Below are 27,038 nucleotides of genomic sequence, written 5' to 3' on the forward strand. Positions count from 1 at the left end.
AGTAGTTGGGGGACTTCTTTATGCTCTAGTGTGGTCTCATGGGACATCTTGTCTTATAGGTATATTTGAACAGAGGCTGATGACTCTGGGGCAGGCCTATTAGAGAGGAGTCTCACTTTTGATAGAGAAGCTAGACTAGGTACCTCTAAATCCTTCATCTCTGGGCCTCTGTAGCCTCTGATTCTATACAGTCTAGATGCTAAAATAACTCATAAATTGGTTTAAATCATGGACCTAACACTTGCTTTTAAAATCATATTTCTAGCTTAAAAGATGAAATCTCACCTGAGAAGCTCATTGGGGTGAAACTATGGATTACAGCTGGGCCGAGGGAAAAATTTACTGCAGCTGAGGTAAGAAATATTCATAAAGACATGTAGTAAGATAGCTAGGAAAATGGGCTCTGAAATCTTGACTGTAAATTCCTCTTCACCACTTACCTATGAGGGCTCAGTGGTCACTTCATCTCTCTCTTCATCATGGAGTTGTTGTGATGACTCCTGGAGCACGACAGCTCTGGTATGGTATGGCTGTGGTGTGGCTGAGTTATTGCATGAAAGTGCCAGACACACAGTGCAGGCGAGTTCAGTATCAGCCATACCTCTTTGCCATATTTTTGCTTTAAAAATAGGAAATTCCATTTAAAATTAAGCTATTTTTAAACTCTGTTTCATGGCTAGACAAAGAATGAGAAATGTGAAACCCAAACATAAATGACAAGTGAAGATGTGAAGAAATCGGACCCCTTATGTACCATTGGTGGAGAGGTGAAGTGGTGCAGCCACTATGGAAAACAGGATGGTGGTTCCTACAAAAATGACAAACAGTCCCGTGATTCAGCAATCCCACTTCTGGGATATATGCAGAGAATTGAAAGCAGGATCTCAAAGAGGTGTTTGTACACCCATGTTCACTGAGAGCACCATTCCCAGCAGCCAAAAGGCAGAAGCAACCTAGGTGTCCACCAACAGTTGAATGGATAGACAATATGGGATCTATATGACAGTGACTTGTGATCTTCCTTTAGCTAGTAGTTTTCCACTTTTGCTGTCCAGTCAGTCAATTGGGAAGATGTCATTTCAGTTTGAGTATTTTGGAGCTTTATGCTAATGACAAATATGGAAATCCTATTAATACATAGAGAGTAAATTTTATGTTTTCTTAATATAAAGTTATATTTAAGTGCCTTTACAGATTGGAAGTGTTTCTTTTTCAGCTAGTTAAGATCTTATTCACAGTAGTTTTGACAAAGATCTTTGGCATAAATTTATAGATTGTTTTTTTTTTTTCTTTGTGTAGTTTGAAGTCCTAAAGAAATACCTTGAAGGTGGTGGAGACATCCTTGTGATGCTAGGAGAGGGTGGGGAATCCAGATTTGATACCAACATTAACTTTCTCCTAGAAGAATATGGAATCATGGTTAATAATGGTAATTATTATTATTATTTTATTAGAGGCAATAACTTCCTATTTATTATTTATATCGTAGTCCTCTGGGCCTAATAGTACAATGGAGAAAGCCCTGGGCTGTGAGGGTGCTTGGTCCTGCATTCTGACCTCCCCAACAGTCTCACATTTTTGGTGCTTAGCTTCTTCCATGTATGAAATGAGAGCAATTGGAATACAGTTCCAGGATTCCTTTCAGATCAAAATTTGTACCTGTCTGTAATATCAAACTTACTTCTCATCTAAGATGCACCTTCTTCTCTTTTCTGCCTAAAGATGCTGTGGTTAGAAATGTGTATTATAAGTATTTCCATCCTAAAGAAGCTCTAGTTTCCAATGGAGTCTTGAATAGGTAAGCATATCAAAAGTGGAAATGACTTTGCCGATGACTCTCCTCTTTGCTCTGTGACTCTTCCCCTCTGTCTTCTCAACATTGTTTTCTCCAGCCCTTTTCCTTTCTTGCCTTTTTGTTTTATTTTATTAAATGATAGTTTATTGTATTATATCACTTCTTATCCATCAAATAATATTACTTCCATCTTTTGAAACCTGACTTCACATCACCTTTTGACAGAATATATTCAATTTCAAGTAACAGAAAACCCTGTTCAAATGGGATTAAGCAACAGGGATATTTTATTGATTCATGTAATTGAAAAGCCTAGAAGTTGGACGGGCTTTGGATATGGACTGACAGAAAGACTCCTGATGTCATCAGGGCTCCAGTCCCATTTCCCTGCCATTCTCTTGGCTCTGCCCTCCTGTGTGTGTGGACTGAATCGTTCTAACAGCTCCCAAATTGGTATCTTCATGCTCCATGAGTTAGGGCAAGAGTTCAGGCCTTGGTTCCAACCTGCTCAGCAAAAGTAGACCTGAGGTGTGGTTTCTTTGAGCTGACCTAGACCACGGGCTCATCATGAACTGATCGCTGTGGCAGAGGGCATGGAAGGCCCTGGGTCATATTCACCCCTGGAACCAAAGGTGAAACTCGTTTTTTCTCATCCATTGGATCCTAAACTGTAAGAGCTTTGAGAAAGGAACTGAGTGTATCAGGGGCCATATCAAGGACCCTCTGGTCCCTGTATCCAGAACGATTCATTCCACACTTCAGCTTGCCAGGTACGTAGGGTCTGAAGATCCAGAGTCTAGAATACAAGGCGAGAATGTGGGTCTAACACATATTTGAGTCCTATCCTCAGGACTCAAGAAAGAACAACTAACTCTTACATTTTCATATTAACTTTTGCAAACTTCCCAGAAGAGATAGAAGTGTATAGGAGTACCTTTATTTAATTTTTTTAAGAACCGTATTTTGAACAAGTCTGCACAGTCCTTGTATCTGACAGTTAATGAATGGATTGTGAAATCCCTAAATTTTGTTGTTGTTGTTAACTGGATTTTAATTCGTTTTTCTTCAAGGGAGATTAGCCGAGCTGCAGGGAAGGCCGTGCCTGGGATCCTAGATGAGGAGAGCAGTGGAAATAATGCCCAGTGAGTGTGTTCCCCGAGGCCACCTGAAGAGGGCGGAGTTGTCATTTGAAGAGTTTTCTTTTTCAAAGTGAAAAGGTTTTCATTCTTGATTACAAAAGTAGTTCTCATCAAAAAACCAGTTTGATCAGTTCAAAAGGAAGAAAATAGAAGTCCTCCACTCTTAATCCATGCCCTTCTCCCCAACGATAATCCTTCCAAACAACATTTAGATTTAAAAATCTTTTTTTTTTCATATATAAGAATAGGGATAGGTACTTTATCCTTCCCTGGTGGCACAGAGGTTAAGGCATCTGCCTGCAATGCGGGAGACCCAGGTTCAATCCCTGGGTCAGGAAGATCCCTTGGAGAAGGAAATGGCAACCCACTGCAGTGTTCTTGCCTGGAGAATCCCATGGAGGGAGGAGCCTGGTAGGCTACCATCCACAGGGTCACAAAGAGACTGACAGGACTGAGCCACTTCACTTCACTTCACTTTATCCTTTTAATAATGACTGGATTAAGTTGGATGTATGCTAACCTAACCAGTCTCCTCTTACTGAACATTTAGGTAATTTTATAATATTTTGCATTAATAATACCACCTAACATTTAATGAGCACTTACTATGTTGTAGGCATGGCATGTATTATTACTTCAGTTAATCTTCACAGCAGCCTCTAAGGTTATTGACGAATTAACAGAGGGTGTAGTTGCCCAGGCTCACTTGACTAGTGTCAGAACTGAGTTTCGGTGCTGGGCAGTCTGCTCCAAGGCCTGTACTCTTAACTTCTTTTCCTTATTTTTATTATACACAGTTTAATGATGTTGTTCAGTCACCAAGTTGTGTCCGACTCTTTGCGACCCCATGGACTGCAGCATGCCTCCCTGTCTTCCACCGTTTTATATTAATTGTCATAAATAACAAAGCACAAAGTGAACATCTTTGTAGGTACAGTTTTTGAGCACTTATGCTGGTATCTTAGTAGGCCAGATTCTTGGCGTTTAAATTTCAAGGTCACAGATCTTCCAGGTGATGCATTGCCAAGTGTGGTGCATTAACGTCACCCTCCAGGCATGTGTAATGTTTACAGTTCCTACGAACATGCCCCTTTCCTCTCTTGCCAGCACAGAATATTCTATTGAAAAATGATACCACTTTATTTTCAGGTGTAGTTCTTTGATTATTATGATTGGGATGGCTTTTAAAGTTTATTGACTGATTGTGTTTATCCTGTGAATTTCCTATTCACTGTTTTTGGTCTGTTTTTCTGTTGATGGTATATCTTATTCATTTAGAAGACCTCCATGTGTTGCAGGTATTTTCCAAGTTTATCATTTTACTTTGGGATATTTTGCCCCATAAAAGTTGAATGTCTTTATAGTATTAATGCATTTTACAAACCTCTAGTAGTTAAAATACTGTGATACTAATTCCAAACTACTGAAAAATAAAAAATTAGACCCAAAATATATGGAAGATAAGGGTTATTTTATAGTAAAAGTGACATATCAGATTATTGGGGAATGAATGGTATAATTTTGGCTAGAATGTTTTTCACTTGGAAAAACATTTCTATTTTCATGCCACATCTCAAAATGTATTTCAAATAGGTTAAATTTTTAAATATTAAAAATCAGACCACAACAGTACTGAAAGAAACTCTAAGTGAATGTTTTATAATCTTAAAGTAAAAAAACTTTCTTAGTATGAAACCACAGTAGTCATAAAGAGTAAAAATATGTAGCAACATATAAGTTAATGTTTTTGGACATTCAAGAATCACAATCTGATTCTTGGTGAAGAAGTGAAAGAACTGTGGACTTGGATATAGAAGGATTTAGAAGTTCCCGATTTCACACCTTACTTGCAGGGTGGCCCAGGGCAAAGTAACTCTTAGCTTTAGTTGCTCTATCTGTGTAATGGGGATGATATGAATCTTAGAGAGTTGTTGGGAAACTCCAGTGAGGCAGTACTTGTGGGAGCGCTTGTAAGGTATGAGGCATTGTACCTTCCCTGCTGTCACATTCTCACTTACTCAGTCATTGTACTGAAGGGCAGATGGCAGGTTGTTTGTTTCCTGGGTTATCTCAGAAGCAGAACTGTGTCTTGAGAGGCTCTGAGGTTTGGATAAGCAGCCCTGCTTCGTGCTTTGAAATCTCTTAGCTGTTGGAGTCTCAGGCTCTCATTTAGCCCCGTGATTTTTATCATGTCTTTTTTCCTTCTCTTACTCTGCTGTAGCCACACTGACTTTATTTGAATTCCTTAAGTGTGCTAAGCTCTCTCTCACCTTCGGACCTTTACATGCTTCCTCTTCCAGGATACTTTCCCAGCTAATCTTACTCATTCACATGTGTTAGGAGAAGTCCTGTTTTGGGGGTGCGTGTTTAGCTTTAACACTTAAAGTTCCATCAAAATGTCAATCTGATTGATTTCTTAGTAATAATAAAAGAAATGAAGTATAAATAGCTTGACAGTTTTCATCGTATAACCGACCATTCTCTGCTTTCTTAAGAATTATCTCCCTTGAGTGCACTTGGGAAACTGTGGGAAAGGATTAGCCCTGACATCCACATAACTGTTTCTCCCTTTTCTTCCTCCTTGGCAACTGCTCACTCCCTTCTGCTCCTGCTCTGGAAATCGTGGGCTGCAGCCCCCTTACTGGGATACTGTTAGGGGTAGAAGGAAGAGAATGGGCAAGGTGGGTCAGGTACCTCTTTTCAACCGTGATGAGACATAGAAGTCATAGCTGTAGATGAGACTTTACTGAAGGGACAGGGAAAACTGACACAGGAAGGACATAATGGAAAACTTAAGCTAAAAAAATTAGTCTGAAGCTAAAAAGAATGGTCTAAGAGAAAGAAAAATTAAAATCTTCATAGGGAACTCTTCCTGGGTATTCCCTCTGCCCGTTCCTCCCACCTCCTGCCCCAGTTTCTAATTTTATGCTTTGCTTTTAAGACTCCTGTTTCTCTCCATTCTGAGAACAGTTCTTTCAAACCAATACTTTGGAGAGCTTCTTTTTTCTTTATGGCTGCAAAGCTCCTTTTGTTTTTTTGGTCACATCAGAAGCAAGATCCTAGTTCCCCAACCAGGGATGGAACCCGCACCCTCTGAATTAGAAGCGCAGAATCTTAACCACTGGACCACCAGGGAAATCCCTCCATTTTTCTTTCACTGAAACCCTAGCTCCTCCTGCAGGGCCTGGCCTCACCCAGGTGTGCACCCCACCCTTAGCTGCTCAGTTTTCCAGGAGTACATTTCCAGGATTACATTGCCCAACTAGTGATTCACTCTGGGTACTCATAGTCTTTGCCAGAACAGTGTGGAGTAGAGGGGGTACTCCAGGATTGGTCTGTGTAGAAGTCTCCAGCGTGGGATAAATATACATCTGTATTCGTATAACCCTTCAGCCGCTCCACACCCTTCCAGTGGCAGACTTCGTACTTAGTGATAACACCAGTCAGGTTTATGAGGGGGAGAAAACTGTCCTGTGGTTCTGGTTCAGTTCTTAGATGAAGCCGCCTCCTCTTTTACTTCTTCCATAGGGACTACTTTATTTCTTTCTGTTACAATCATTTACACATACGATTGTACATTTTTCATTTATATTCATATTTCTTAAAATGCTTCATTAAACTTAGAGCTAGAGTTAAACAGATTTTGAGTTAACAAACCAAAGCTTATAGATTTTCTGTTTGATCGTAACTTGCTCAGGAAACACTGAGATTATCTTCAAAAACTTTTTTATTCGTTAAAAACCTTGAGTGTTTCTTTTCTTTCTTTCAGGGCTCTCACCTTTGTCTATCCTTTTGGTGCCACGTTGAGTGTCACGAAACCTGCAGTGGCTGTTCTGTCCACAGGCTCTGTCTGTTTTCCGCTTAACAGACCCATTTTGGCTTTCTATCACTCGAAGGTACAGCCTTTCTTAGATACGGGTGGATATGTAATTTTTATTACTGAAATTGTGAGAACTACTTCACTGTTTCTGTAGGGGTTTCATATATTGTCTCTTTCTTTTTTAGCGGGGGAGGGCTGCACCATTATGCGGGATCTGAGTTCCCCAACCAGGGATTGAACCCGCATCCCCTGCAGTGGTTAGAAGTGTGGGGTTCTAACCACTGGTCCACCAGGAAATGCCTGTATTTTCTCATTGGTTTTCACAATAGTCCTGTGAAGTAGAATTTCAATGAGTTACATTTTACTTATGGGGAAACAGTGGTCACTGATGGAGTCAAGACCTACACCTAGCTCTTACTATAAATCCAAAGCTTGTCCAGTGCAGTGTGAGACTGCCTATAGTACAGCTGCCTCTGACTACCAGCCCTCACCCTCAGTGTAAGAGGATCCATTTAGAGGAAGGTTGATTTAGCAAACTATACCACAGAATTGTGCTGCTTGTATTTTAGTGCATTCCAGGAGAACATTCCAGGAGACTATAGTTGTTCAGTTCTCATCCTGGAGTACCTGCAAGATACCGGTTCAGGTGGCTCGAGAGGGCATCATCGTCCTCCTCATCACCCCATGCATCCACTGCCTTTTAATTCATGTCTGTTGAACCCACCTTCATCTGTCTACCAAGATGTGGAATTCACCAGTGACCTCCCAGTTTTTGTCCAGAGACCCACATATCTCTAGTTCAGCAGGATCCTATTTTTCTTTATGGGACCTAGGTACTACTTTTCCTTCTTAACACTTAAAATTTCTGACATCATTTTATTAGGAAGTAAGTAAATGTCTATGCTTGCTTGAAAGATGATTTTAGACAAAATTGGTATAGCTATGATGGCAGTTAGTCTCGTCTAATCAGAAAGAAATACTGTTTTAGAAGTAAAGTGTTATTAAATGATTCAAGATGTAAAAATGACCAGTTTACATGAAGTGTCTGTTCAGAGGCACAAAAGTCATGAGACACCATCTTAAGGAGCCTCTGGTATTGTGTGTAATACCAGAGCTTTGATTTTTTTTAACCAGGCACAGAGATGTTACCTGGCTTAATCAGTGGACTTTATGGAGTATCTGGTGGGTATTCCATTCTGTGCTAAGTGTGGCGTTTCCTCTGGAACTCATGAGATTATCATCTGTTCATTGCCTAGCTATTTAAAGCCCATTTTCTCCTCCTAATAGGCTTTCAGTCCTGCCTTGTAAACAGTCTTTCAGAGAGGTTGCTGCCTGTCACTCTTGTTGGTGAGATGAGGCAGTGATCCCCGGGAGGAGTTCCACCTGGTCCCATGAGCAGGGTCAGGCCAGCACTGGAGGGTTCTGCCTCCTTGCCCAGGGCCGTTGCCTTCACTGGGCTCATCACGAGCCTTTCTAGGTCTTCAGTTTACTGGTACAGACTCATTAACACTGGAGGAGCAAATGGTCCTTGAGTTAAGCATATGCCTATTTAATTGGAACAAGTTACAGACAGATGCTGGCAAAGGCCACTGAACACAATGGTATAATCTGTCAGGATAGAATAAAAGGATTAAAGGACACTCTACAGTCTATTTGAAATAAATGAAGTAGGAAAAAGAAAATACAGTCGACCCTTGAACAGTGTAGGGGTTAGAGGTGCCGACCATCTGCGTGGTGGAAAGTCATGTGATAGAGCCGGGCCTCCATCTGCGCAGTCTGCTTCTGTGAACCCAGTCGGCCTGGACTGTGTGGTACAGTAGTACTTACTGTTGAAAAAGTCCACTTGTAAGTGAAACCATGCAGTTGAAACCCATGTTCATTCAAAGGTCAACTGTGTATTGAGGAAAAGATAAATCTGTAAATAGAGTTTTATCTATTTACTTAGCCTGTGGGGATTCAAATCACAACCCAGTTCATCCTGTCATTTCCCCATTCTTTCTGTAGAATTCCACCCAATTAATTTCCTATTCTCAGTAACTGATCTGTTTGCAGTGGTTATGGTGTAGAAATAATTTATTTTTCCTATGAAGCATTTGCTTTTCATGTGGGACCTTTTAGAGTTTGTTTTGCAAATTTTGTTTTATTTACAGAATCTGTATAGTGGCTTAGGTGTCATTCTTTTTCAGTACCATTACAACTGTGTCTTCCCTGTATGTGACATTGCTAGAAAATCTGATTTCATTTTGTATTTTTAATTCTGTACTCTTTTTTTCTTATGACAATATAATATATACTCGGTATTTTAAAATACAGCTATGGAAGGATTTCCCTCATGGTTCAGTGGTTAAGAATCTGCCTTCCAGTGCAAGGGATGTGGGTTTGATCCCTGGTGAGGGAACTAAGATCCCACATGCTATGGGGCAATGAAGCCCGCCCAATCTAGAGCTCATGCGCCACATGGAAGACCCAGCACAGCCACAAAATACAGAGACGGAGGGAAAGCATGCGGCCTCCTGCACTGTTCTGAGGCCGGCCAGGCGGACATTGTGGTCATTTTCTCCTACTTCTGCTTGTGCTGCATTTTTGTTTATTTGTCTCACAGGCTTTAAACTCTCTACAACTGATGGTATACTTTTTTTTTAACCTAATGTTATGGCAGAAGCATTTTCCCAAGTTACTGAAAACCCTTTCTAATATACGATTTAACAGCTGGGGGAAGTTCCATTGTTCTTAACCGTATTTCTGGGTGAATGTTTGGATTATTTCTAATCTTTTGTGATTATTACTGTAAAGGTGTGCAGAGTGTTTGGTGTATTTCATACTGCTTTGTTGCTTTTGTTGGCAGTTTCAGCAGTTTCCTGCTTATTAATCTGATAGGGAAAAATACTTTATTTTTTAATTACTAATCTCAAAGTTTTTTATTATTAGCTAGTCATTTCTTTTGTGAATTTTTCATGCTTGTGGCTTAGTTTTCTGTCTCTTTAAACACTTTTTTTGTACTCAAAATGTCTAAATCTTTACAGATTGTTTTTGGATTTGTCTTTTTTTTTTCCTTTAAGATTATGATTTTCATTTATAATTTCACTAACAATGGGAAAATACTGTCGAACCAATTTACTTTACTTTACATTACTTTCTGTTAAAGTTGAATAGAAGAGTATAGAAGTGTCTAAATTGAGAGGCAGGTTGGAATATAGTTGTTGTCATAATTGACATTTCTAGACCATTAAAATGCCCATGTGAATAGACCCATGTTAGTATGTAGAAGACATTTGCTCACATGATTGTTTGGTGACTAGGATGCACGTGGTCCATTTGGGGATCTGAATCGCTGACCCTGCTTTGTCATCAACAGAGCCAAGGTGGGAAACTGGCAGTGCTTGGCTCATGTCACATGTTCAGTGACCAATATTTGGATAAAGAAGAAAACAGCAAAATCATGGTAAGCTCTTTTCTTTTGTCATACTAATGAATATTGTATATGATTTTCATGTCATTTAAGAAACATACTGCTGAGTTCATCTATTCATTTAAAACCAGCTCTTCAGAGCCCATCCTCTTCCAGGCAGTGAGGACTCAAAGGTGAGTCAGGGATAGTCTCTGCTCTGAAGAAGGATATAGGACATTGAGAGAGAGAGTGAGAGATGAACGGTCAGTGCAGAGGGATGTGGTGAGTGTCTAAGCATGCCACCCGGCTGCAAGCCTCCCTGGGGAAGCAGCGGGGAGCAAGCCCAGCCAGGGCCTCGTGTGTAGAGCCTTGGAACTCAGACTCTCTTTGAAAAGCCACGGTGAGCCCCTGTAGAGTGTCTGGCAGCCTTGGGCTTAGTCAGATCTTTGGGTGTGGGAGGGGGAACAGAGAGGGAAACACATAGCCAGTTAGGCTGGCTGGCTCAGCTAGGCAAGGAGGGACAAGGACCTGAATGAAGGCAGGGACGGGGCGAGTGGGGGAGAGACTGGCCAGCACAAGGAGACTGTGATGGGACTGGCTGCTGATCGAGGCGGGGAATGAGGGAAAGGCATGGCAGGTGTGAAGGGAGCATGTCCTGGGAAGGACGGCAGGGTGCTGGCCAGAGCTGGACTTTGGCGTGATGACGCTGGTGACTCACTCACCAAGGGGAGAAGGTCCTTCTGAGCTTTCTCATTAGTGAAAGATGTTCCTTCAGCCTTAAGGATTGTTGTTGTATTGAGATTGATTGAAGATCTTGTTTCTGTAGAATCCACGTGAAGTTCCATTGTCTTTAGTCACATTCTGGGGGCATCTTGCTGTATTCTGCATTTTAAGTCCAGACTGTCATCAGCACGCTATACAGGGATTGTTTCAGAATTCTTAACACATTTTAATAAATTTGGGCTTGTGGTTAAAGACTTGAGTGCCCTAAGATAGATGGTAAATTTTTAAGAATAAAAATGGCACTAGAGTGAGAAAGACTTTTTTAATATGATTTCACCAAGACAGGCGTGACTGCCCTTTTTCAAATCACTGCTGAATAGTCTCTTTCCTGTCATCATTTTTCTTGATTAAATTATCTAGTCCTGCCTACAGCTTTCTCAGATACCCAGTGTGTAATTCTGTGTTTATTTTTTTTTAATTTAGGATGTTGTTTTCCGGTGGCTCACGACAGAAGACATCCACCTAAACCAGATTGATGCTGAGGACCCAGAGGTAGGTAGGGGGTTGTGAATTACTTAAAAACTTTGAAATGAAAAATAGGTCCAGCTTCTCAGCACCACTTCCAACAGTTCCAAAAACATAGCTGTCTCTTACCTTATCTGTAAGATACCAAGCAATGATGCTTTTTGGCAAGATGAAGCCTATGCTGTAAAAAAAAAGATCAGTAAATTATGTTGTTAGTCATAGAACTCAGCAGGGTGGGAGCCTCTCTCTGTATATGTTATAACTGGAACTTAACATATGCTCTCTGGCTGAAACATTCAGAATCAGTATCTGTAGAGAAATACGTCTTCAAAACTATGAAGGATATAAAAGTACTTTTTCATAAAGAAACAAAGACCATCAGAATTTAAGTTTTAAACTCCAGTTTGGTTGCCTTTAGGAAGAACAGTCCTAAAGGCATCATGATAATACTTCATCAGACATGGGAGAGTGCTAAGACCAGCGCTGGAGGGGCTTCCCTGGTGATCCCTGGTGAAGGCCGTGCTCCCATCGCAGGGGACCTGGGTTCAGTCCATGGCCGGGGAACTAGATCCCACTTGGCACAATTGAAGTTTCCTCAGGCGGCAACTAAGACCCAGTAGAGCCAAGTAAATAAATATTTTTTAAAAAAATAAAAGACCAGCACTGGACTGGGAACCAGTAACTACATTCTTGGTCCCACTCCACCATGAGCCTTGAAACCTTAAGCAGGTTATTTCTGACCTTTTTTCATATTCATTTTCTCATTAGTTTTGGGGCTACTAGTACCTGTCTCATAGGGTAATTATGAGGCTTAAGTGAATCAACATAAATTTACTTGTTAAACTAAAGTGTGTAAAAGGGCTACACATCTATCAAGACTTTTTAAAAAAACCTCATGTATTTGTTATATATTAATACCAGGCCCTGTATATCATATACTTCCACGTAAATCATTCTATTTAAACCTCACTACAGCTCTGGGAAGTAGATGGTTTTATTCTCTTTTTATCAATGAAACTGAAATTCTGCAAGACTGCAATATGCCCAAAGTACCAGCATTTACAGAGCCGGGAAACAAACCCAGGACTCTTGACTCAAAAGTCTACTCCTTCTTCATTTACCTCTGTGTTTCTTAACTGCTGACATGTCAGGAAAATTCTTTTTTGGCTATGGGTAGCACAAGGCGGCCAGAGACCATCAGAACTGGCTGCCCACAGACGGCCTGTGCCCTCGGCTGAGGCCTGACTTGGCTGGGAAACCTCGGGCTGATCAGGTTCGGAAACATGAAAGCCTCACGTCTAAAACATTCCGTCACGTGGAAACACGAAGTGTGGGGCTGTTGTGCTTAAACTCCTCCTGAAAAGTGATGTAAGCCCCAAAACCAAAGAATTGGGGTACAACCAGGAATTGGCTTTTCAGGTTTCAAAGGACCCAACTCTGAGTGGATGGTGTGTTTGGCAGCCACCAACCCTAGTTAGAGTGCTGTGTGTCAAGGGAAGTAATGCTAAGAGCTGTTGCGTTTGCTCCGGTTCTGTGTGGCCACCTTGCTCTTGCTCAGTTTCTGTCATTCCTGTTTTCTAACTGAGGAAACTGAAGTAAGTAAATTCTTCAAGGTTCCCACTTAGATTAATCCCTGGCTGAGCCATTGTTCCTGGGTCAGGAAGATATTGTGCAGAAGGGAATGGCAATCCAATCCAGTATTCTTGCCTGGAGAATTCCATGGACAGAGGAGCCTGGCGGGCTACAGTCCATGGGGTTGCAGAGTCGGACACGACTGAAGCGACCTTTGGGGTGTCTCGGCCTGCACTCATCCCCATGCCATGTGCTCGTATATGTCCTGCTCTCACCGTCATCTCTTCCCTGTTAGAGGAAGCCTCTGCATCAGCAGATCATGCTAGGAAGGGCGTTACAGATGCTTCCCCCTTGTTTCTGGTCTAAAAAGTTTAAGGATTGGGGATGAAAGTTTAAGGATGCGTGGGGTGTAGAAAAAAGTGCACCTGTTTGACCAGAGTCTCACTGTCATCAAGCTCAGCTGCATCTCCCCAAGCACTGGCGGTGGAGAATGTGTAGCCGTTTGTTGTGAGTGAGTTTAGAGATCAGTTTTTAAAACTGTTAGCAAGTTAGCCTTGTTAGAAGTCCAGGATAAACGCAGTTCAAAGGGAAATTAGGAACACACAAACTTCGGGCTGCCAGCATGCATTCATTTAAACTTAAATGTATCGCCTGGCTAGGTGATGTCTTCCCGTCGTTTGGAATTCAAGACCAGGCACACTGAAGGCTCTCCCTCCTGCCTTTGCCCAGCCACCTGGTTCTGCTCCCCGGTGACAGCAGTCTTAGCAGTCTCTCATATGTTATTCCAGAGATAGTTTATACAGAGATAAGCAAACGTGTGTGTGTTTGTGTGTGTATACTCTCCTTCCCCCTTGTTTTACCCAGATGGTGCTATATGTATGGTATGTATATATACTGCCTAGCACCTCACTTTTTAAATATCATGTCTGGGAGATTTTCCCATATTGTTCATAAAAAGCTTTCTTTTGATTGTTTTTTGGAGGCTGTACTGTCCATTGTTTGTACTGCGGTGTACTGACTGTGGTATACCTATTGGCGGACATAGGATTTCCTGGTCTTTTACTGTAACCAAGGTGTCATCATTCAAGGTTCTCAGCAGGGCTGCAGGCATGTCCTCGGCTAGGCAAGAAGAATTAGGGTCTAGTGTCCAGGAAGGGGTTGTCTGTGCCGGGGTCACACGTGGTTCATATATAGGACAGGAGAGAAAGCAGAGTATACAGCCCGGATGCTGGTGGCTGGAGAGAGGACAGACTTTGAAATGGGAGCTTGTGGATTTTCTTTTATGGTTGCTTCTGTTTTCTCACTGAACTAGAAAATAAGGTCACCAACTAAAATTAAGAACGGGAAAATCATTTTAGTCGGTTTAAGTGGCAGACAGAACTGCCTAGGAGAATGGGAACAGGGAATGAACTGGAGAATTGAGTTGATGGCTGAGCCTTCAAGATCACAAAAGGGAGAAGGAGGGCCATCAGCAGGGGTTATGCATTTCTCCATCTGTGTCCAGCTGTGTGCCACCAGCCTGCACCATGGATTTCGCCAGCGCTGGGGTTTACTCAGGTGACCTTGGTCCTTCTTTCCACAGAAATTGGCATATTGAAGGTTTGGTTGTCAGTGTAATCAGTGAGATGTCTTAGCAAGAGAAGAGAAATATTGCAGATTCAGACCTGAGGCATTGGAGACCAGACAGTAAATCCTAGCCCCTGCTCTGCTAAAAGGAACCGTCTTGTCACTTTCAGATTTCTGACTACATGATGCTGCCTGACACAGCCGCCCTGTCCGAGCGGCTGCGAGTGTGTCTCCAGGAGGGCGATGAGAACCCGCGGGACTTCACCAGCCTCTTCGACCTGTCCCTTTACCAGCTGGATACCACCTCCCTCCCGAAGGTCATCAAGTCAGTACCGCGGCTCTCCACTCCAATCTGAGTGTTCAGTCTGCAGACACGGGTCTGGGGACAGGAGATAGGGTCACAATAAGTGTGATGGACAAAACGTGTTCTCAGATCTGTGATGAGGTTGACCAGGACAACCGGGGGATTGGGGCGGGACTTGATGCAGAGGAAACTGCCCGCAGTTATCAGCCTCTGCTGTGTTCCAGGCTTTGTATCAGACATTTAGAGGAACCAGCTTGGCCTGGTTTGCCCGAGACTTTCCTGGTCTTAGCACAGAGAGCCCCACGCGCCAGGGACCCACTCAGTAAATCAAGATGGTTAGTCACCTGTAAGCACGCCGTGTTGTGCCTCCATTTAATGCTTTCAGTGGTCCTCTGAGTTACCTGCCTTATTTTTGGTCAAGGAGTCTGAGGTTTCTTGGGGAAGGATTCTTCCACGTTGGGAGCAGGAATTTCAAGCCAGGCCCAAGTGACCTTCAGTGTCATTGCCTGCTCTGTTGTGGTTTTTTGCCTGCTCTGTTGCATCCCTAAGGACAGAGGCAGGGACTAACATTTTTGAGCATCTTGGGCCTGGCACAGGATCTATTAACACATCTCTAATAATAAACCAAAGGCTGAACGCACAGCTACAATGACTGTTTAATGTCCTGTCCCCTGTATTTATGTACAAGGTCACCAAGTACTCCTAGAGCTCCAACTGTGCTGAGCATTGTACCTAAAGTGTAGGGTTTTATGGAGGGGACGGACAGAAGCTGTGATGAAAGGTCATAAATCTAAGGCAAAGTATGAAATGTAAAACTAGAGGCTGTGGCATAATGAGGCAAGAGAAGTCCATTCTGACTGGGGTTGCCAGGAAGGCTTTAAGAAAGAGGGGCCCTTTGAGCCAGCCATTGATGATTTCCAAAAACATTTTTTGGTGACCTGGGTCTGCCTGGCCCTGTACTGGATGCTGCACTTTACAGGGTGAGAGGATTTCAGGAGAGGGTTGGGGGTGCTGGAAGAGAGCCTTCTGCAGGAAGGTCACCATGAGCAAAGGCAGGGTGTGTCCAGGCAAGGCAGGTTATCCCTAGTTGCTGTCCGAACTGCATTTAGCCTTGACTTTTAACAAGAACCATGTTAAGGTTTCTGTGTACGTTGCTCTATCATGTAAAATCAGAGTGCGGTTCATTCTCCTTGTTGCACGTGTGAGACACTGAGGCACAGGGAAGCTAAGAGGCTAGTTTTCAGTGGGGCCTGAATTTGAATCCAGCCAGTCTTAATGCTGAACCTGGGAAGAAATTATCTGGGGATTTGTTAGGAGACTAGATTGTTTCTCAGAAAGCAAAACAGTCATCCAGTGGTTAAGACTGCACTTCCACTGCAGAGGGCACAGGTTCAGTCCCTGGTCAGGGAACTAAAATCTCACAGGCCATGCGGTGTGACCAAAACCAAAACAGCAACAGCAACAGAACCCCGCACCAACGTTCCCAGAGCTGCCCGGGCGTGTCTGCGCCCCTCGCCGCCTGCAGCTGACAGCCAGGTCGTAAATTCTGGCTGCACATCTGGCTCTCTGCTTGCTTGGTTTTGTGCCCGTGTTTGCTTTCTCAGTCAGGGCTTCTCCTAGAAGAAAAGTTCATCATCCTGCTTCAGTGGCTGCTTCCAGTCCATCCGGCTTCTGCTGTTTTGAGCTGCTTTTGTCCTGATGCGGGGAGGGCTGGGCCATCACAGCCACTCCTCAGCGTTGGATGAGGGGTTCACTGGAACCGTCTGCAGTTTTAGTGTCTGCAGGGTTGGGGGGTGGGTGTTTCCGAGGCCTGGACAGCTCTTTTCATCGTGTTTGTCTTTCACACCGCAGCAGAGGGCAGGCATTCCTGGTTTCCGGTTTCTCTGTGGAGCTCGTAGGTATTTTCATTCACACGTAACAACTTGAATGCAGCTTCTCTTTTTGAGTAACAGTTCCATTAGTTAAATATTTATGTTAACTGTAAGTATTACTCTGAGGTGACTTCATTTGTCCTTCTGGTCTTGTTTTATTAGATTATCCCTTTTTTTTTTAATTGAAGGATGATTGCTTTGCAGAATTTTGTGGTTTTCTGTCATACATCAACAAGAATCAGACATAGGCACACCCATGTCCTCTCCCTCCCATCTCCCTCCCCCTCCTATGCTTCTAGACTGTCACAGAGCCCCTGTTTGAGTTCCCTGAGTCATAGAGCAAACTCCCATTGGCTGTCTGTTTTACATATGGTCATGTAAATGTCTATGTTACTCTGTTCATACATCTCCCCTTCTCCCTCCTCTCCTCCCACCATGTCCATAGGTCTGTACTCTTGTCTGTTTCTCCATTGCTGCCCTGAAAATAAATTCATCAGTGCCATCTCTTTAGATTCCATATATATGCGACAGTATACGATACTTCTATTTCTGTTTCTGACTTACTTCACTCTGTATAATAGGCTCTAGTTTCGTCCACCTCATTAGAACGGATTAAAATATGTTCCTTTCTGTGGCTGAGTTGTACTCCATTGTATATATGTACCACAGCTGCTTTATCCATTCATCTCTTGATGTCCTTCTGGTCTTTATTGATGCCTGTGGGGTGTGAGATGAGCGACGGCGTGGCCTGCCTGCCCCCACTGTTCATGCTGGGGTGGGGAGTGAGACGGGGGCAGTGAAAATGCAATGCCAAAGGTCAGGCCAGAGTATTCTGGAATATGGAGCAGCCCCATTTCACAGATTTGTGTATAGTGATGGCATTTATTCTTCCCCTTTTCCCATATTGATCATCTTTCTCTTTTTTAAAAATGTGTTTGGTGGTACCAGGTCTTAGTTGTGGCACACACGATCTTTAGTTGCAGCCTGTGGGATCTAGTCCAGTTACCAGGATGGAACCTGGGCCCCCTGCACTGGGAGCTTGGAGTCTCAGACCCTGGACCACCAGGGCAGTCCCTGATCACCTTCCTGAATTAGGTTTTGCTTGGTTTTAAGATGAGCTTCTCCACCAACCACACACCCCCATCCGGTACATGTTGGCTCCTTGTAGGAGGAAGATTTGGGCAGGTGGTGAGCTTAGTGGAGAAAGGGAAGACTTAGCAGAACTTGTTTTATTAGTCATACAGGGCTTTAGTAGTCAGCTCTGTCTGGGGACGGAAAACAGAATGTCATGGCTCGGACGACCAAGGCGAGGACTGGTAGCAGCAGGGTTCTTTGTGTGTGGATAGTAGGACTTTTATCTTAGAACTGCCTTTCATTTTGCCTTCTGGGTAGACTGAGTCATGGGGCTTCTGATTAGCAGGGATTGGCCATATCTGAGTTCTAATCATGCCTCTTAATCTTGTGACCTTGGGAAGCTACTTCTTCTCTGTACCTCTGTGTCCTCTTCCTGTAAGATTACACCCACTGCCCAGGATTGTTTTTGAGGATTCAATGAAATCAGTGCCTCACCCAGGGTCAGGCACAGTGCATGGTATGCAGTAGATGCTCGAGAATCCTTATTTCTCTTCTCTCTGTGGGGCTCTTCTGCTCACTGCTAGGAAAGAGGCTTCCCGAACACCCGGGACTAGTAGAGGAGGTGACAGCAGTAAGCTCAGCTAAGCTCCTTTCTGCAGTCACAGATCGGTGTCCTTTCTGCAAGCACCCGTGCAGAGAAACAGGCATGAACTTTGTCCACACTTGTTGGCGTTTGCTTGTTTAGATGAATTTTGAAAGGCTACACATGAGCTTACAGTTTCAGTTGGGTGAGTATATTTTAATTTGCCTCATTTCCAGAGGAGGTCAGCAGTTGGCAGCCTGTACACGATGCAAAAGGTCAACTGAATGTTCGAGAGAAGGGAGGGAAAGGGGAAGTGCAGTGAAAAAAAAAAACGATCTCAGAGGAAGGTCAGCACGTGACTCCATAAACCCCTTCCTCCTGCTCTCCTTGCACTTGCAGCCTCACTGGCTGCCCTGTGTTCTCTGAAAATGTCGCACCCCCGTCCCCCCTTCTCCTTACTGACCTCTGCCCAGGACACCTCTGAGGTGGCTGCACGCCGGCCCTGCCTTCACTGGGGGCAGCTCGGACCAGCTGCACTCCCACCCCTGCCCTGTCTCTGTCCTTCCCTCCTGATCTGCTTTTCTTCCTAATGCTTATTAATCCCTGGCATCATAGCTTCTGTTTATGGGGTGTCTCTCTTCCGCTAGAATGTCAGTCCCCTGAGGGCCTGCCTTGGTCTCTCTTTTTTTGTCCCCTGCTGCTGGACTCCTGGTGGATAAAACTGACTGGCACACAGCAGGTGTTCAGTAAATGTTTATGGAGTGAATGGACACACAGAAGTGCATATCCTGTGGCTCTATTCAGACTTCAGGTTTGACTCCGGTCTCTTAATGGTGAAAACAAATAAGGAAACACAGTGAGTTGCAGAATTCAGTGTCCGGTGGGTAAGAATTAGAAGCCTATTCAGAAGCCTGATAGGAAACTTGACAGAACTTTCCCTTTTAATTCTCGATAAAGTCACACTGTCTACTACAATAGAGGAGATGTCGGAAAGGCTCATTCCATTGTATGTAACAGCGCATTTTGTGTGATTTTAATTTTTTTTGCCAAGATGCTACACTGCCTGATTCAGTGGAGAAGAGCACCGTGTGATCAATTAGATGTGCTTTGCCTTGGTGTCTCATCTTGATTCCCACATTTTTATCTTCTCTACACAGGGCTTATAAACAGCTCAACGTGAAACACGAACCTCTCCAGCTCATCCAGCCTCAGTTTGAGACGCCGCTGCCAGCCCTTCAGCCAGCAGTGAGTAGGTGTGCGTGGAGCATCTGGCTGCAGAGCCTCAATGTCTGCCCCTCCCTTGCCAGCTGGCCTCACGTGGAACAGGCCTCCTCGTGGGGTCACGTGTGTCTGGCTCTAAATATGCAGAGACCAAGCCTGTTAGTATTCTACAGGTACTTCCATTTGACGTGGTTCTCAACTGAGGAATCAAGGGCGTGGACCTCTTTGGCTGCTAAACATTTCCCATCCTGTTGTGTTGAGGGCATATATGAGAATTCCTGGGTGAAAAGGAGGAAGAGCTTTGTGCTAGAAAGCTTTGAGCTTTCCAGGCAGCAGGCACAGATTCACAGCACAGTTCTCATAGGCCAGGGGCCAACCATGTGTCTACAGGTTATTTTTCAACATTCCAGTTCAACATGAGCTACACTTGCCTTTGGAACTGTCTTATGCTGAACTTTTCCCTGGTGGTCTAGTGGCTAAGACTCCACGCTCCCAATGCAGGGGGCCCAGGTTTGATCCCTGGTCAGGGAACTAGATTCCACATGCTGCAAATAAAGATCCGACAACTAACACCCAGTGCAGCTAAATAAATAAGTGAATATTTAAAAAATTTGTTTTATCCTTCTATATTCTGGAATGTTACAATGCAGTTAACTGGCTACAGCTTGGTAGCTTGAAAATTGGCCATGGTGGAGGTGTTTATAGAACAGAAAATGACAAATGCTACAGATCATGCCTCTTGTTTTAAGTGATAGCTCAGCATTTAGCAGCACACTGCTGGTTCATACCTGTGAACTCTGGCTCTTAAGTTCAGCACTTTCTATATTAATCTACATCCGTTGCCCTAATTTCTGTCATGATTAGATGAGAAACAAAAAATTCAACACAAATAAAAGCCTGAGAAGCGCCAAGCTTTGTGTCCTTGAACAAGTTAATGGGCGCTGGGACCCCGCTTGGTCAGTTCGGCGGTGTGGCTGGAGCTGGTTCTGCTGGGTTGCCTCCACTGTGCTGCCATCTTGCTTGCTATGGCCTCATGGGTTAGGGCGGAGGGGTGATGGGCGCTGGGTGTTTCATCCTCTTGTTTTCCTTCTGTCTCATTCCTGTCAGTTACGGCTCTGGATATGCTCTTTCATAAAAGACCTCATTGCCTTTTAGGTTTTCCCTCCTACTTTCAGGGAATTACCACCTCCTCCGCTGGAGCTATTTGACTTAGATGAGACGTTCTCCTCTGAGAAGGCCCGGCTTGCTCAGATTACCAATAAGTGTGAGTTTGGTCAAATTTTTGTTTTCTTTTGTGAGTTTTAGTAAATTGTGAATTTCTGAGATTTGCCATGGGAGAAAGCTTAGTTTGTTTATGGAGAAGAAAATAGGAATGGGAGTATATAAAATGACAGTTTTGCTTATTTCATGTAAATGATGTTGACTGTAAGAGCCAGTTAGCTCAGTGAGTTAGAGGGCAGTGCCAAGCGGAGGCCAGAATCTCAGCTTTAATTCCTGTGAGTCTTTATCTCTGACCTGTTGAGTGACCCCAGGATGAATCCTGACCTTGGCTGCCACATAGCAAATCTAGGCCAGTGGTCATAGGAGCACTTGAATAAGAAGATTCAGTTAGGTCCAAGAGAATTACAGAGACTTCAGACTGGAAGGGACCCTAGAGTCCAGTGTGCCCACCCTGACCCATGGGTGAGGAAAGGTCCCGGGCTTGACAGCTGCTCAGGGGGTGGTGCTTCCGACTCTCAGCCCAGGGCTGCTCCTGACGTGCCCTGCCCCCAGCACAGCACGTGGGCCTGCACACGTGTGCTCAGAGACATAAAAGCAACCATCCATTCTGAGGCAGTGACCCCACTCCTGGGAATCTACCCTAGGGAGACAAATTAAGGTATACAGATGAGACTACTACATTATTTATTTAAATACAGTTGGGAATAGCCTTAGTGTTCAGTCACAGGGGAATGGTAGTAAACTGTGTTGTATTCAGTCAGTGGGATAAAACGTAGTCATTATAAAAGAGCTTTACAAAGCCCAGGGGGGAACACTGAGTGAACTGGAGATTCCTAAATGAAGAAAGCAAAATAGAAAATTGTACCTGTGGTCGGATCTCAACTATGCAAACATCTGTATATGCTCAGAGACGAGAGAGGAGTATGCAAAAGTGAACACAGTTCAGTGTCAGACATTGCATTTCTGTTCCGTTCCAGATATTGTGGTAGGTGCTGCGCAATCAGATATTAGTAAGACCCAGTAATTACCCTGTAGGAATAATAGACCTGTGAAGGATAAGATGCTTTGCCCCAGCATTTCTGATTCTAGCAGTCTATCTTCCAGAATTTCTTGTAGAAATGCAAAACAAAAAGGTACAGCTATAGAGCTATTAATTGTATCATTCAAAAAATTGACAACAGTCTAACAGCCTATCAGTAGGAAGACTGGTTTAAAAACAATATGAAACAAACTGTTGAAAGATGAGCATAGGCTTTGACATGGAATGTCCATGTTACACCATTAAATGATAAAGACAACTTACAGAACTATTGTAGTCTGATCCCTACACATGTAGGGATTTTTTTTTACACATGTAGACATGCAGGCATACATAGCAGTATTTATCCTAGATAGTATTGGTGGGGATTAGAGTGAGATATCATTTCTACCATAACTTTAAAAATGCAAGTCAGACTGAGATCCCACATGCCTTGGAGCAGCTAAGCCCCCACACTACAACTAAGACCCAATGTAGCCGAATAAATATTTTTTAAAAAGCAACAACAAAAAATAAACAGACTAAGAAGTGGGAACGGTGGTCTAGGTCAAGTCGTCCAAGGCAGCAAGTGAGGATGACGGGGACTTCAGGGGCTGGGCCAAGGGGACAGTCCGAAACCTGCTGAACCCATGTCCTGTGCACAGATTTTGAAGCCGAAAAATCTGGATTTTTTTTTTTAAGTTGACACTGGGCAGTCTGAGTCAGAGAGGCCTGGAGTGGCTCCCTGGGCTCACGGAGCACTGCTGGGGAGCTGGGCAGGGCCTCGTGGCTGGACCGTGGTGACTGAAGCAGGCCGATCAAGGAGGGTCCAGGACACCACCCACAGCCATGGGACTGAACGCTCCTGCCCGTGGACCTCTCTGGAGATCCGAGCAAAACCCGGCATATTGTCTGATGGGCACAGGATCAGACCGCCGGCTGGAGCTCTGCAGACGGGTCCAGGTCCTGGCCTGGTTCTAGCAGAGCCAGGCAGGCCCGGTGACTCCGGCCTGCCTGGCCTGGGTGCCTCTGCGGGGTTATGGGCCTCCAAGCCAGAGATTGAGCAAGTCCCAGGTCCACACCCCCTCCTCGGGCTCATGGTGGTGGGTGAGCCCGCCTGGCCTCTCTGGTGGTCGGTACACACAGGGGGTCCCCTTGGCGCCCCCCGTCCTGATGAGAAGTTGCTTCTCAGGGCTGGACGCCTAGTTTGTGTCAGATGCCTCATCTTCATCTTTTCATAAATACATACTTTTATTCCTTGTTTTAAAAAAAAAAAAAAAAAAAAAAAAATGCAAGTCAGAGGGTAAAAAGAAGTTACAGTCTAGTGTAAGAAGGGCAGTAATGACCATCCATTCTTGATATAGAGCTGGAAATTGTTTCAGAGAATTATGGGTGATTTTTTCTTTCATTCCTTTTCTATAACATTGCTATAATAAATGCTCTTTAAAATATCCATATGTCCTTCTCATAATGGTCCCTGTGGCATTCAGAGAATGGTAATTTCATTTCCTGCTGGGTGCTCCTCCTCTTTGTAATGTAGGAATGCCGGATCTGGGAATAGTGAGCCAGAACCAGTGCTGCTTTATTCTATCTAGGAGTGTCACGCTTCTGGCCTACTAATTTACAAAAACAGCACATTAGAGATGTCTACAGTCCATCACTGTTTGAGTCCTTTGGTCACATTACCCAAGGGAGAGGTGAGTGACCTTGAGAGATGTAGGAACCCTACCGGGATATCCAGATCACAGTAAGTCTGTACTTGGGGCAGGGCAGAATCAAGGATGAATCTAACCAGCCCAACTGTGCTCAGGTACTGAAGAAGACCTGGAATTCTATGTCAGGAAGTGTGGCGACATCCTCGGAGTCACCAATAAGCTCCCAAAGGACCGGCAAGATGCCAAACATATCCTTGAGCACATCTTCTTCCAAGTGGTGGAGTTCAAGAAGTTGAACCAGGTACAGAGCCCAGAAGGCCCACTCAAGTGGTCAAGTGGGGATATCATCCATATACTGGACTTCTCATGTTATATGCCATTCATTCATTCTGTCGGTATTTCACTGTCTACTAGGTGGACAAAACAGGTGACGATTTCTGCCCTTATGGACTGTGTATTCTAGCTGGAGGAGACAGACAGTAAACAATCAACATAGTATCTTAAGTATTAAATCACACAGGATGCCAGGAGATGAAACGTGGTATAAAAACAGAGCAGGGGCAGAGGGATTAGTGTACTGAATGTGGCAAGATTCAGGGGTGGTCAGGGTGGGCCACACACACTCCAGAGCTGGCATGGGAGCCAGGACTTGCAGGTGTTCGGGGGCTGGCCATGGAGATAGCTGGGAGATGAGTGTCCTGGGCAGAGAGAAGACCTGTGCAGAGTCCCTAAGCCTGGACTCTGCTTGGCTCGTTTGAGGAACAGCAGTGATGCCTGTGTGGCAGAAGAGAACTTAGCCAAGGACAGAGCAGCTGGATATGAGGACAGAAATCATCTTGCCCTGGACTGAGGACTTAAAATTTATTATGCCAGGCCTTCATCTTGTCTGTCCTTGGACAGGATTTCTCAAATTAAATGCCCAACCACTGCTGGTAAATGGATATTCATTTATATACTACTGATTGGAGAATAAGCTGGTTCCATTTTTATGGAGATATTTTTTAGGATATTCAGAAGCCCTGAAATACATGGAATACCTCTGACCCAGCGATTTTAATCTTCAGAATTTGTCTTAATAATACAATCCTGGGACTTCCCTGGCAGTTCAGTGGTTAAGACTCCACACTTCCACTGCAGGGGGCACAGGTTCAATCTCTGGTCAGGGAACTAATATCCCAAGTACCACACCACACAGCCAAAAAATAAAAATAAAGAAATAATATAATCCTGAATACATGTCGATTTACCAGTCAGAATGCTCAGCAAAGTATTGTTTTCATAGAAGAAAGCCATCAGTAGGGAACTAGTTAAGTACCTAGGGTGCATACATAAGATGAAGAACGTTTAGAAGGATGTTCAAGCACTTGGGAAGACATTCATGATACAGCAGTGGGATGGGGGAAAGGGCTATAAAACAGTATGAAGAGAATCCATTTTTCACACACATACACACACACAGATTCTAGATGCTGAAGAGAAAGACTAATTAGGATCTGAGCCACCGCTGGTGGGCACTGGCACTGCTGGGTATTCATGCTGTAGGCCTCGTGTGCTAGCATGGTGCTGGGTGTCAGGGTTACGGCAGTGAACGCAGTCCTTGCTGTCTGAGCTCCATGCAGTGGGCAAGGCAGGAATATATGGGCATTTACGGTGCTCTTCAGCTAAGTGCCAGGAAGGCACCTCCGAGGCAAGGTGTTGATAACCTGCTCAGCACTGACATGCGGGAGAGGGGGCCAAGTAAATGCCCAGCAGTCCTTACACTGCTGACGAGGCAGGGTCAGGCCCCCGGGGCCAAGGTAAGAAGTCTGCTGTAGTGTTTGCATCAGTACCTTCAACTGTGTTTGCTCCGCACTCATCATGGTGGGTGGTGGGTTGTGGTCAGAGCCCTATTCTGGTCATGAAAACTTGATCCTTGGGTTGGATGTAGCCTTAAAGCCAGAGATTACCTATGTGTCCCAATTAGAATCACTCATCAAAGTCCAAAACAACAGAGTTCACATTTTAGGTTTTGAACTGAAATACTAACATTCTGTCTTATTCCCTCCTCCAGGAACATGACATTGACACACGGCATTCCAGAACAACTTCTGAGGACCAAGCCTCTTGAAGCATCTTCTGCCTCCCGATTCTTTGTAAACTTTTTGAATTATCTCTCAGTTTTTTATGAAAACTGTCTGTACAGTTTTTCCTCTCTGACCTGTGGGAAGGTCTGTGCATCTTCTGTAGTGCCCAGAGAGGGACAACATTTCTTATGTAAGATATGTTCTGTTTTTTAAATTAAATGTTTGAATCTGTATTTTGATAATTGATGCATCAGTCTTTCATTGAAATCTTTCCTTTCCAGTTTTAGATGTGATTCTCTTTTATCAAAAGCATAAAAAAAAACTTAACCCACAGTCTATTTGCCCCACTATGCCCATGAATAGGCCTCCCAGGTGGCACTGGTGGAAGGTAAAATAGTTGGTAGGTATCTTCTTCACATAGATCACTCACTCCTTCACCTCCCAGCTGCCCACAGGCTCAACCATTTGGAGGCTGTTGTCTTAGCCCACAGTTTGTCCCCCTCCTTTGAGCTCCTGAACCACCTAGTTTTATCATTTTAGGTTAGAATATAGGACAAAAGGTGATCATCTGTCCCAAGAACAATGGGAGAGATTGTACTTGCTTGAGTGTGACAGTCAATATGGAAGTGCACAATGTACTGGATACACTAGGAACCAGCTTTAGGGAAAGCCTGAAAGACAAAGATTGCAGATCCACCATGTATGTAAGGGATGTGGTTCAATCGGAGTAGCTTAACTGGTGGGTTCTGTAAAGGTAGGAAGCATGGAAGGAAGGCCCTTGGGGGCGTCATGTAACCCCAAGAGGAAATAACAAGGGCAGGGATTTAAGATGCTGTTGTAGGGACTTTCCTGGCAGTTCAGTGATTAAGACTCCACTTCCAATGCAGGGGGCACAGGTTTGATCCCTGGTCAGTAAGCTAAGATCCCACATGCCGTGGTGGTACAGCCAAAATATTTGAAGGAAAAAAAAAAAAGGTTCCTAAGATGCTATTGTAAGAAACCTGGCATTCTGAAATAGATTTGGTCTGGGTGTGGAAGGTCAGGTTGACAACATCTTGAGCCTGATTGCCTGGAACAGTGGTGAAGCTAATGGAAGACAGGGATTCTACAGGGTGAACTCGTTTGGAGCATAAGAACCAACTGAGACAATGTCAATTCATGGAAGTGGTAATAACCAGTCAATAGCTAGAAGTCCCTAAATGAGGCTTAAAAAAGATGTCCAGTCTTAATACCTTAGTTTTTCACATGGAGTTGATCACTGAAGCCAGAATACACTGTCAAGGAATGAACTTTTTTTTTTAAATTTAAAACCTTGGGAAGAAAGACTCAAGTCACATCCTGAATTCCAAAAGACTTATTTATTCATGTTAAAGCTGTGTTTGTAGGCTTCCATTTTCTCACACACTCAAGCCTGAGTGCAGGGTTTCTTCATTGAATGCTGGGGACGGGGGAGACCACTTTGATGAAAGGGCAGAATCCGAGGGCCCACTGGGGACAAGC

General features: G+C 43.9%; 1 protein-coding gene across 1 annotated transcript in view; it reads left to right on the plus strand.

Annotated features, from left to right (window-relative positions):
* IFT52 (intraflagellar transport 52) overlaps nucleotides 1–25,780 on the plus strand; it is a 28,537-nt gene extending 2,757 nt beyond the window's left edge. The window contains 13 exon segments of the mRNA XM_065922034.1: nucleotides 266–353; nucleotides 1,300–1,429; nucleotides 1,723–1,798; nucleotides 2,866–2,937; nucleotides 6,704–6,830; nucleotides 10,110–10,196; nucleotides 11,349–11,417; nucleotides 14,699–14,853; nucleotides 19,518–19,605; nucleotides 20,737–20,845; nucleotides 23,631–23,776; nucleotides 25,526–25,538; nucleotides 25,541–25,780. Coding sequence (XP_065778106.1) covers nucleotides 266–353; nucleotides 1,300–1,429; nucleotides 1,723–1,798; nucleotides 2,866–2,937; nucleotides 6,704–6,830; nucleotides 10,110–10,196; nucleotides 11,349–11,417; nucleotides 14,699–14,853; nucleotides 19,518–19,605; nucleotides 20,737–20,845; nucleotides 23,631–23,776; nucleotides 25,526–25,538; nucleotides 25,541–25,566 — 1,186 coding nt within the window. The 3' untranslated portion in view covers nucleotides 25,567–25,780.
* The last annotated feature ends 1,258 nt before the right edge of the window (nucleotides 25,781–27,038 follow it).

This window comes from Muntiacus reevesi, chromosome 2 (assembly GCF_963930625.1).
Source record: "Muntiacus reevesi chromosome 2, mMunRee1.1, whole genome shotgun sequence".
NCBI classification, from domain to species: domain Eukaryota; kingdom Metazoa; phylum Chordata; class Mammalia; order Artiodactyla; family Cervidae; genus Muntiacus; species Muntiacus reevesi.